We start from the raw sequence: 12244 nt of genomic DNA on the forward strand, positions 1-12244 counted from the left end.
AACATAAGCCCCTTCTCTGGCAGCTCATTAATGTACAGATTTTTGATTTTCAGTTTTCATTTTACATTGATTTTCAGTCATTTGTATTGTTGATAGTGGTAGTAGTTCAGAGCCCAACCAATAACTTAAAACCAAATGAAAAGGGCGAGATATTAAGCCCCCTGGCAAAAAAAAACACTTCGAACACACACTCACAATTATAAGCAGCTTTATCAACTGCAATAGCACTTGTTCTTGCCTGGGAAATGAAATGATTTGGAGATTCATTCGTTTTGATGGAGATGGATTAAATGCTCGTCCGAGTGCGCACAGAAAAATGACCGGGCAGTGTTAGGGTATTAGTATTTTCATGTTTCCTCGCCCTGCAAACACACCACTCTATGCGATTGCAGCTGCACCTTGACGACCGGCAGATGGAATAATCTAAAAGTAAGTATGCCAAGTTTTTGCGTTTCGGTGATGATGACTGGCTGCATTTCCATTGGCTGTGTGGGTGAGGCATGGAGCATTAAATTTCAAGAAATGCACAAATTCAGTGCTCACGCACTCCCGCAAAAGTGACTTCCGTTGCCAAATCCTGAATCCTTCAGCCTGCCAGTAATCCGGCTGCATATCCCTGTGCCTGGTGCCTTATGCCGCCTGGCATTCTGACTGGCTGCCGGGCCACTAAAAAATTCCATTTGTAAACGGCAACCGCATTAAACCAAACTCATCTCCGGTTGTTAATGACTGCCGCCTGCCACTGGAAGACAGGCAGCATAATATGCTCAGGCATCCAAGGCGGCACAAGATTTTCACAGCCCAGCACTGGGAGAAAACCTAAAGGGGGCCAATTAATTGGAGAGCTAAGTATTGCAAGGAGTATTCATTAAAATAATCAGATTTAAGCAATCTTAAATAGTGAATCAAATATAAATGTGTATCAGTATGGCTTTAAGTCTAACCACCAATCATAATCTTAATCTTAATAAATGATATATTCCTCTTAAGAAATATATGAATAAGTAATTTCAAGTAGAGAACACCAATTTATCAACCAAGGTTCTAGATATATTTTATTGTATTAAGTTTTCTATGAAAAGAACATATTGCTGATTACCTGTTCTTGCTTTTGGTAGTGATATTCCAAAAAAATTTGTTTTATTATTATATTGAAAAAGAAGGAATTGAACAAGTATAACTTTAAGAGTTCCAGTTACAAAGGCCAGCATTTTTCCCTCTGCAAGATGCACTGCATACCGCTTTGTCTCCCGCTGACATCCTGAAGCCTTAACCAGTTGCAAACAATTGACGCAAATGAAAACTGACGCCCGCTAACTGCGAGTCTGCAGCTGCCATTGAGTGATGGGATAGCACGCATACGCCGTGTGAGCCGCGACTCAATTCAGAGTACGTAAATGATACAAACAAGCTGCGCAGGTGGGTGGGTGGGCTCTTGGGTGGTCAAGTGGGTGGGTGATTGGGTGGTTGATTGGGTGGTGCGGGTGAAAAGCCTGCTGCTGAGTGGACAGCTTGTCGCTGCTTGTTGCGACTGTCAGGAGATGCGGCCGCAAATTAGTGCAAAGTGCCACCCGGGTTGCGAGGATACGGCGAGGATTTTGCCAGGACTCCCAGCCTTCGTTTGTTGTGGTAAGATTTGAAAGTTGATTAATGAATACAAAATGCGGAAATACGGCAACCGGAATCCACAGTCCAGAACGGGAGAATGGAATGGGAATGGAGAGATCGTTGGCCTCGGCAAAAGGAAAGCATTTGATGTCGGACGGAAATGAATAAAGTGCGAATTTTTGTGTTCTTCCTTCGCGCCTTTCTCCTTCTCCATTTTCTCTGTTTGAAGAATGCAATTTTGTGATGAAGAAAAATTGATTGTCGTCGTCCTTTGGTCCTCGCCAAGCGAAAAGCGAGCTGCGAGCAGCGGGAAAACTCTGCCGCCACAGTCACAGACGGAGTTTCGAGGGAAAAGGAAATTCCCAGACTTGGCGGACAGGTTCATGAATAAGAGCGGGCAAAAAATTAATATTTGCTCAAATTGCGGCAAAGAAAAATCACTCGTTCGCGGGTTCAATAGTGCGTGAAATAAATTGTTTCCGGTATTCATTCGGCACAGGCAGAAACATTTAAGAGATGGTTATACAATTTATAAAATGATCCAATAAAACTTTAACTAAATGTTTTTTTAAACACATAACACAACATAAGGCTAAAATGTAATATTTTTAATTCTTATTATCCACATTTTTCTAAAAATAAATGTTTCCTATATTATAAATTTTTTAAAAATAATTTTCATTCGTTTATCTTAATTTCTTTCAGTGTGGAATGTTCAAAATAAGACCGAAAATTTAAAGGCCCTCCGCCCTGTGCATAAAGTATGCGAATTGATAATCAATTTGTCACTTTGGCCCAGTGTTTTGCATACCAAAACTCAATTAAAACGCACACGCATAGTTATAGATACAGATATAATTAAAGTTTACAGCTGCAGCTGCGACTGCGACTGCAAAAGGCTGAAATCGCCCCGCCGCTCCATATATTGTATGAACAATATTTGCGGATGAATTATGAATTGTGTAAATTGTGGACACTGTGTGTGCTCGCATCGGGCCAAAAAACTTGTCGCCAGTGCTGCCAAGTGCCCACGGCGCAACCAAAAGGACGAAAAGGCCTTGCCAGCTGGGTTTCTGGGCACGGGGTCCTGGAAAGCTGCAGGATGAAACGTTGCAGGAGTGGATGTGCCTTTGGGGGTACCCGCAGATACACATAACTTTACAGCCGGAGCCTACAGACGACAAAATTTAAATCACTGCGTGGCCTCGAGTGCTTTTTGTTACAATTTACGCTTTATGGGTGACATTTTACAATTTACTTTGTCGCAGAAGCACTTTGCGACCGTGTGCGAGTGTGTGTGTATGCGACTCAAAGCGAAATGGGCAATATAAATTACACAGTTATTTGCAGCCAGCCAGTGTAACTCTCTCCTGCATCGCAGCCGAAGTAACGAAATATTACTTAAACACTAAATTGTGCCAGCTCGGAAGGGAACCGAAAGGAGCAGGACACGACAGAAAGGAGCAGATCGCAGTGAAAGACAGTGACAGAGACAAATCGATGGGACGCGCTTCCGGTTGGAAATGCCGGTCGGGGCCATCAAATGGCCAAGATGGCGGTAATAGCCCAGCGACAATTACTGCGAAAGCCGTTGAAACCGAAAATTGTCACAAGAAGCTGCAATTGAGGCTGCCAGGAGGAATGAGAATAAAAACACTGGCCTTAAATGATGTGTTTCTTTACCTCATGTTGTTCATAAATAAACTTACTTAGATACATCTCGTGTAAACAAAAAAATACTATTGAAGAAATCGTTTTTCAAGCTTTAAAGGGGTTAAGACCCTTGATTTTTGACTAACTGACTCCCTTGATTTTTTACTGACTCCATTTATTTAATGTGTCAGACCTTAACCTAAACAAAATTAAATCTTTAAAATACAATATCATAAAATATACTGGTTATGGTTTCTGGAATTTTTAAATGTCCACCGTAGGTTCATTACGAACAAAAGACACTTATCGTTCACTTTAGACAGTTCAATACTGAATATATCTTTTCCGCAGAATACCCTCGATTCCCTTTCGTTGCCCTTTACTTATAGACACCATTTCGCTTTAATGGCCACGATAAACCAAACCCAAATATAATCGAGTGAAGGGTGCGTAACTCTTTCGCCGGCAGAACTGACTGTAAATGTTCGCGCCTTCGCTCTTGATTATTGGCAGTCATAATTTGGTCATGCATAATGGGACAGGCTGAATATATGAACACCACGATTTGCTACAGTTTCACATTTGAATTATTCGAGTTATTTCGCGCTACATTAAGTTGGGCGCACTCGCACAAGGGCAGAAAATACGGCTCGTTCTTGGCCAGAGGACTCCGCGCAGGCTTTATATTTGAATGCGATAATTCATGCGGGCATTTTCCTGCCCCAATCCAGACTCGGATTCGGATTCAGATTCAGAGGCAGACCCACTGGAGATTTATCTGGCAGACCGCAGACTGACGAGCTGGCAGTCGCTCCATTTTAAATCCAAAATTTTTTGCCCGACCAGAACTCTGTGTTGATTTAGTGCTTGCTTATTCTTTATTTCCCTTTATGGCAGTGTGTGAGATTTTATTTGTGTTTGACTTGCTTTTTGTGAACGCTTTTAGCACCCGTTCGTGTTTGCCTAGCAGGCATGTTTGTGTTTTCGTGGCTAGTGCACATTTTAATTAAAAAATATTAATAATTAACATGGCAGGCGGTCGCTCGACCGGGCGAAGAGCTCAAAATGACGGGATGGGCTCTGAACTCGGGGCTCTGAATTCGGTCGCTTTGGTCACATAATTTCATATCTGCGTAAAGTACATTAAAGGGGCATAAAAATTCATTACGCAGCGGCAGCGCCGCCAGTTGCCAAACAAATTATCGTTAGCCAAGTTAAAAGGCAAATGGCGGCGGCCTACAAGCCGTGTCCACATCAGCAGGCCAGAAGGAAAAGTGGAGTTTGGAAAAGCGGGGGAAAACACAAAAACACAAAACTGTGACACACCGCAGCAGCCCGGAAAACGCTCGTACTTTTCCCTGCTGTGGTGCTGGAAAACTCCCCTGTCGGGTACTTATTTTCATTATCTGACACACCTATTTAAAAATTTAAATCTCCAAGTGTGACCCCCATTAGGTGGCACCTAAGACCAAAGAGGGTCTGCATAAATAATTTACTTATTTCGGGGCTGGTCTTACTCGTCTTGAGCCTGCGAAAACGTGTATTTATTTAGTGGCAGTTTTCGGGTGCCCGAAATTCACAAATTCCTTGTTGAGCCATCAATGTGGCAAGTCCTCCCAAAAGGTGCTTAGTTCTTTTGGCCCCCAAAAGGATCCGCCATCAACTTTTGCTCATGTTGGCTTCGGGTCTATCCCATTGTCCTTCAAAGGATCTGAATTCGACCTATTTGGCTCCAGCCCAGGCAATTGGTTATGTCAAGAAGTGGCATGTTTGTTGTGGCTTAGTTTCCCAGGGCTTGATTTGGCTCGAACCCGATTAATTTGCACTTAAAACTTTGGTCTTAAAGACTTAAGCGCTTTTGTTCGATAAATGGAAAGCCTCTTAAGCATTTGTTTTATATTAAATAGGGTTGAAGTGGTTAAGGAATTAAATCATATTATTCCACTTACAATGAAACATTTTAAGGTGACAAATAGTTGGTTCTGTACTTACTTTTTTTTATTGAAATATTGTTCTTTGTGCATCTCATTAAAACATAAATGCATCTTCCCTTTTGATAGTCTTCCAAGAAAACGCCCATGAAGTTTTCCCCTCGGTTTCGCGCTTTTATCCTTGACAGCTGCCATCCGCCTTGAAATATCACGCATACGCCGTGTTGTGTCCATACTGCTTTCTGCGACGGGAATCTCGACTAAATACCCTAATTGGCTTTAACAATGCCTTAATTTTCTGCTTATAAGAGGGGTGTATGGGTCCTCCTCGAGTGAAACAACAACAATGGTACCGAATGCGCTATTGTTATGTCGCCACACACACACAGTGACAAACAAGCAAACAAACAAATGAATGTATGGGTGTACTTGTGCATGGTCACAGGTCACACTCACACTCACACCAACACAGGCGTGCACTTCATTATAAGCAAATATTTTTAGCCTCATTTCAGCTAAAGACGCTTAAGCACGTTATAACTTTCCGCACGATGATATTGTTGTTGTTCTCTGCTCGCTGTTGTTGCTGCAAAGGCTCACTCACACACACCAGCGCACAAAAGGACACCACCCATACACATACAAACTCTGGCGCTGATTTACCTAACAAGCGCAACTCGAAGAACAAAAGGCCAAAAGCCAGGGGGATTCCTATTCCTGTTGTTGTTTTCATTTAAAGGGATTTAAAAAATTCAAAGGGCAATTGTCATCACACACACAAGTGCATGGAAGGACATGCAGAGAGAGAGGGAAAATAAGAAGGAAAGCGGCAAACTCGTCTTTTGCATCGCTCCTCTAACGGCCTCTTCTTATTGTTTACTTCACTTTTGTTATTACGTGAAGTTGCTGCTGTTTTTGTTGCATTTAAGCACATGCAATACTACACGAAAAGAAATATAAAATGGGAAACTCTAAGCCGATCAGGTTCGAATTTTCAATCACTATTTCTTGCTCGCAAAGTAGCATTATTATAAGGAGTAGTATTTTGTTATTTTGAAAGGATCATTATTTTAGTTCTTACTTTCCGACTCCCTCAATTAGTTTGGTTTACAAAATAATAGGATCAAAGCTATTATTTTTAAATATTGTTGAGTGTCAGTAGTGTTACTAATGTGTTGATTTGATTTATATTCTAATTAGCTATGAGTGTGAGAAATCTATAAATGCAATTCTAATATCGATAAATGTAAAAAAACATAACTTAATCAAAGTAATTAAACTTAAATTTAACCATGAGTTTAAAATCTTATCCCTTAAAACCTATGTATACCAAATTTAGGAATAAAAAATTGAATCATGTTCCATACCATAGGTTTTTAAAGCCTTTAAATAATTTGAGAACTGGAAGATGTTTTACCTTTTTCTCCGTGTAGTTCCATATGAGTGGAGAAGCAAGGACAAAGGACATTCAGGACCCGTTGTCCGCCGCACGAGATATTCCACGGACACTCGACGTCTGTGCCGTGCGACGTTGATTCTATGCTAAATACGAGCAGAACAATGATAATGTCGCATGGTAAATTACATGTAATTATGTATTTTTCCCTTCTCCCATTTTGTTGGCGGTCCTTACACTTTTTCGAGCAGTGCTCTTTGCAACATTACCTCAAAACACCGTCAACGTCTCGGTCGCAGTCCCCGTCACCGCTGTCGACACGAGAAAGTATGTTAATAACGCAAAAAAAGAAATAATAACGAGGAATAAAGTGAGTGCAGTAAAGGGGAGCTGCACCTGAAATTGCATCCTTTTTGGTGTCCTGTTTGCATTACGATCCAGGGCTACAATTAAGGCAAGGAAATCGGGAAGAAAAGGAGATATACTCACCTCATGGGACTCTGTAGTATTATGTATTTTTTTAAAAAAAGCTCAGTCTGCCGAAGACTCCTTTTGGCATGAGTCCCATTGTTTTAAAGCTGTGATTTATCCTTACCCTCTTCACAATGTTTGACATTTGAATGTGCCCAGACTGACACTCACCAGAAACATTTAGTTTGCAACTAGTATATTTGTCGGGTTTGTTTTTAATTTTATTTAGGTTTTGTAGTAAACGACAACTAGGATTAATAAAAAATCCCTTATAATATTTAATAAATTGTAAAGAAAATATTCTTACAAAGAAGAACATGGTGATCTGTAAAATAAATTTACATATTGACGAAGAAAAATTGTACTGGTAAGACGCCATGTATAATATTTAAAATGAAAAATATCTAGCAGATTTCAATTAAAATAATTTTTTCATATATCAAAATTTAAATTGGATTTTCATGGACTCAAAAATAACAAAAGGTTCTGTTCCTTATATTCGCCTTGGCAGTCAGGAGTATAACAGTTTTAATGCCGTGCCATAAAAATACAGGGATTTTCGATTAGAAGGGAGGATAAAGTACATTTTTCGAACTTCAATGAAAGACCACGGGTAGCAATAAAAATCGTTTATAATAAGTTAGGTAAAAATTAAAAGGTAAACATTTAAAAATAAATATTTTAAGCAAACTATTAAGATTATTTTGAAAATATTTTAGTAAAACTTTTGTTAAGGAAAAAATTTAAAACCCCAAACAAAGTTTTCCCCAGAAATTTCAAATGTGGCTGGCGCTTTCGAAAAGGCCTGCCCTCTCGGCCGCTCGGATTCTGCGCTCTGCGACGAAAGGAGCCGAAAGGACCAAAAAGGACGAGGCGTCCGAACTTGTGAATGGCGCCCGGAGCGAGGAAACGAGCCAGTTGGCGACGGTGGATGAAGAGGGGGACGGAGAGGGGGCCGGAGAGCCAGGATTCAGCAAGGAGCAGGGATACAGGCGGCGCGAGTGAGAGCGAGCCATTCGTGAATATTTCATGAACGATGGCAGCCAGCTTCGTGCCGCCGATTGCCGAGGTCCTGGCCGCCGAAGAGAAATGTAGGGAAACGCATCCCGACGTCGTCGTCCTCGTCGGCGGCAGAGGCAGCGGCAGCGGCGGGAGCGGCAGAGCAGCGATTTTCACAGCAGCAGCAGCGGGAAAATCGGCAGCAGGAAAATCGGCAGCCTTTCTGCCGTCGTTGCAGTGGCAGCAGCGCCTCCGAATTTTGGCCAATGCGTGTGCTCCTGGCGTTCAGTAAGAAAAGCGTCGCCCAGCGGTCTAGTACGAACGTATACCGAACGCTTTGTATATCCTGTAAATTATATCCTGTGTGTGCGATTGATCTCGTCTGCCTGGTTCGTGTTCGTAGTTCGCAACATAGACTTCTTTCTGATTGCCTTGCCTGTGATGGCAAATTATTCTGGGCCTGGGCTTCTGCATATATAGTTTTTAAACGATCACAGCAGCTTAAGTTTACTTAATATATTTGTACACACACCCACAACTCTTTTCTGAAGTCAGTGACTTCTAAAGTTGCCAGCAAATTCGCGCGCGACAAAAAGCCAGAAACTGCCGGCAAAATAATTGCCATTGCAGCCAGCTGCTTGAAACTTTCCCAGCGACTTTGAGCCGGCTGAGCAGGGCTTCACTTTTTCGTTTGGCATTTTCCCCTGTTGTTTTCCCACATATTTTTCTATTATATTTTCATTTTTCTCCTCCCGGTTTTGCCCCCTGACATTTTACATACCAGACATTGATATTAAAACAGAAGACGTCTGGGGAGGCACAGAACTCGTAGTACTACTCGCATGACAGGAATATTTATAATTTCCGCTGCCAGCAGACACAACAGAAAAGAAAGAATAATTTGCGATTACTGGCAGGCAGAAGGCGAAGGAAATCCCTGAAACGATATTACAAGCCAAGTGCGCTTGAGTTCGTGTATTTCCGGTTGAACAAACACATAAGCGAAACATAAAGGAAAGGCGGAATATAAAAAAAAAATATACGAAATTCCACATGCCCCATACTTATGCCAATAAATATATATATATATATATATGTAGTATATAAAGAGGAGTAAAGCCAGCCAGCACGAAAAGTGAAAATACATAGAGGAGAGTTGAGGCGAGAGCATATTTCATACAGAAAACAGAAAACACAGGCGAGAGCCAGAGAAAGCTGGCGACAAAGGCTAACGCACGACCTTTGGCACCGAGTTCAGATCCAGCGGAGGGGTCAGCGAATCAATAGAGACAAAGGCACGGCAACTGCATCCCCATCCCCGAGTCCAGTTTCAAGTTTAGCGACCAAAATTCACTCGCAAATAATGCTGACCATGTCGACCCTGATGATGCCAGCCCCGACCATAGCCATGGGTGCCCCGCAGATCACAATGGGTCCGCACAAGCCCCCGGAAACGAAGCTGCTGGCCATCCATCCCGCAGCAGCGGCCGCAGCAGCCGCCCAGCAGCAACAGCAACAGCAGCAGCAGTCGGTGACAGCCGCCCATTTGCAGCACAATGGCCAGCAGCAGCACTCGCAGCAGCAGCAAATGTCGCAGCAGCAGCAGCAACAGCAGCAGCAGCAGCTCGTGGGCAGCAACTCCAAGCCAGGTGAGTGGAAAAGCGAGTTTTCCGTTGGACGAGTTGAACGTCCTCTGTTTGGGCGCCATTTCCACCGGCAAAAGGTGTTGCATAAATTGAGAAATGTCGCTGCCATTTTGCCCCTGAGACGTGTTTCGAATGCAGCAGACAACCATCTCCGTTTTCTTGTGGGGGAATTTTTCAAATCAATAATAGTCTTTATAGAAATATCAATATTTAGTTTAATTCATCGGAAGGAAGAGTTAAACTTGAGAAAAGTAAACAAATTTGTTCTAGATTTATATATTTGATTAGGTAAAATTAAAGGAATACTTAACTTAAAAAAGTTAGGACAATACCCGCCATCCTTTAAAAAGTGAAAATTATTTTTCCATAAATTCATTTCACTAACAACTACTTTAAAGCCGAACTCTGAAAAAGCGCAAAACAATTAAATACTATGTAAAAAGCAAATAAATCAAGTATTAGATTAATTTAAAAAACGTCAGCACAGTCATTTGCAATTCTAAACGTATTCAGATTGGCTTTCAGCTAGGATTTAATTGAATGAATTTTATTTTGCGATATAATTGCATTTCATTCTCAGCCAAGGATTTGTGAAGGCTTAAAAAGTTAGCAAATCATTCAAACACGGCCATGGCAAAAACGTAATTTATCGTATTAGTTGGATCTTAATAAAATGCTGTTTGTGCTGAAACGTATTTTATTGTGTGCATATTTTTTCTAGCTAAATGGAATTTTGTTTTGCAACTTATAAATAGGAAATAAAAATGAATATTGCAATTTAAAAATAAAGCACCAATTAAATTCCGGATACTATTAGCCAATAGAACCAAAGCTTTAAGCAAAAACATCAATAAGCCAGCCTCTGAAAAGACAGCAGCTTATGTATTCAAATCAGTGTCTGAACAATTACAATTCAAACCAAAAACCACCCGAGGCGATCGATATCAGGGCACGATAAAGTATTTCATATTTATAGAAATTTCGTATGCGTCACATGGCCAAAATCATCCTGGCAACACATTCAATTAAACGTATCCCAGACAGTCGGAAGTCAAGGAGGTAGATTTCAAAAATTCCAATAAAGCACAAGTATCACTTTCGGCCAGTTTTGAATGAGTCAGATTCCAGCAGGCCGAATTCGCACACGTAATCCGACAAATAACAAAACTCGAACACGCATTTCGGAGATGAATTATTGTGGACACCAGCCCTAGGGGGCTGAAAATGTCAAGCGTAGGCATTACAAGCATAAATATCAGTTACAATTTTCATATTTTTAACCACAAATGAAAAATTTGATACAGCCCAAGCGGGCGGGGGAAATTGCATGCCCGTAGAGATTTACAACTTAAAAACAACTTAAGCCGAAACTTGGAAACAAAGGCAGGGATAGGGATTGAAACTGGGACTATTCTCCAATTTGTTGGCCACCCCCTTAACCCTCTGAGCCCGACAACGGTTGCTAATGGCAAAAACTATACACAAATAGACACTGGCAGGCATGAAACCGGAAACAACGGCACAGGAAGCTGCATGAAAATGAAACGAGGAAAAGCCGGGCGGCCCGACTTTGGACTGTAATGAAAAATGGAAAATGTCTACTACTAGGACGAGTGAAAAATAGTGAAAAGTTGAGTGTGCCTCGGTGTGGCATCTCGTTGAGTCGTCGAGTCGAAAGCCAGCAAGAGCAACTTGAAAATGAATTTAATTATGGCAAAAAAGTGAAAATTTCCACACTTGAGTCTGCGAAGTTTGCCTTTCCCTTTGGCCGACGGAGCGTTGATGAGCGGCTGCAAAGTGTGAGAAAATTACTAGACAAGACAACACAAGGCAGGGCACATAAATAGGAGCCGGGGCGAAAGTGAAGAGTCTGCCGGTTCCGGCCATTGTGTAAGTTGGCTTAATGCGGGGCGGCTTACTAGAAGTCCGGGAAATCCAGTCGTTGGGGGAAAACCCCGGGAAATGAGTGCGAAAGTGGGGCAAATTCGCTAGTGGTTAACCAGCACAAAAAAAAATACATGGATAGTCATTTCCAGGACAATTGACTTTGCGATGATCCACACTTAGTTGCTAATTAGCAGGGTTACAGAAAAAGTAGATAACCACACATCGGAAAAAGGAAAGTAGTAGGCAATTGAAAGTTTGCATAACCTTGTCTTTGATATTTAATTTGGCCGTAAAAAATCAAACTGAAATTTTTAGTATTAAATTCTTTCAGCATTTGTTTAATTGTGCTACCCAATTAAAATTTTGTTATTCTGAAAAGATATAGTTTGCTTGGAAAACTTGGTAATTTCTGTAGTAATGAATAAAACTCAACTTTATAAATGATAAAAGAGTTACCACTTAATCTCAAAAAGTTCAGCAAATACCCCACTGGTTACCCAGTGAAATGAATCAAATACGGAAAAGGGAAGAGGGACAATTGACTTTGTGATGAGCCACACTTAGTTACTAATTAGCAGAGAACTAGAAAAAGTCGACAACCGCACACCGACAAAGCAAACATTGATTACCAGGCCAAATGATTGCAAATTGAA

At 41.3% G+C, this 12244-nt stretch overlaps 1 protein-coding gene across 2 annotated transcripts in view; it reads left to right on the plus strand.

Moving 5' to 3' along the window:
• Positions 1–8300: 8300 nt before the first annotated feature.
• The window catches only part of LOC108014798 (cytotoxic granule associated RNA binding protein TIA1), a 96628-nt gene continuing 92684 nt past the window's right edge, over positions 8301–12244 (plus strand). The window contains exons 1-2 of one of the 2 annotated variants that reach the window (XM_065866033.2): positions 8301–8447; positions 8976–9707. In XM_065866033.2, coding sequence (XP_065722105.2) covers positions 9422–9707 — 286 coding nt within the window. In that variant the 5' untranslated portion in view covers positions 8301–8447; positions 8976–9421. The remainder of the gene's footprint in view (positions 8448–8975; positions 9708–12244) is intronic. The other variant, XM_036817648.3, reaches the window with a different exon arrangement.

Source organism: Drosophila suzukii, chromosome 3, assembly GCF_043229965.1.
Source record: "Drosophila suzukii chromosome 3, CBGP_Dsuzu_IsoJpt1.0, whole genome shotgun sequence".
Classification (NCBI taxonomy): Eukaryota; Metazoa; Arthropoda; class Insecta; order Diptera; family Drosophilidae; genus Drosophila; species Drosophila suzukii.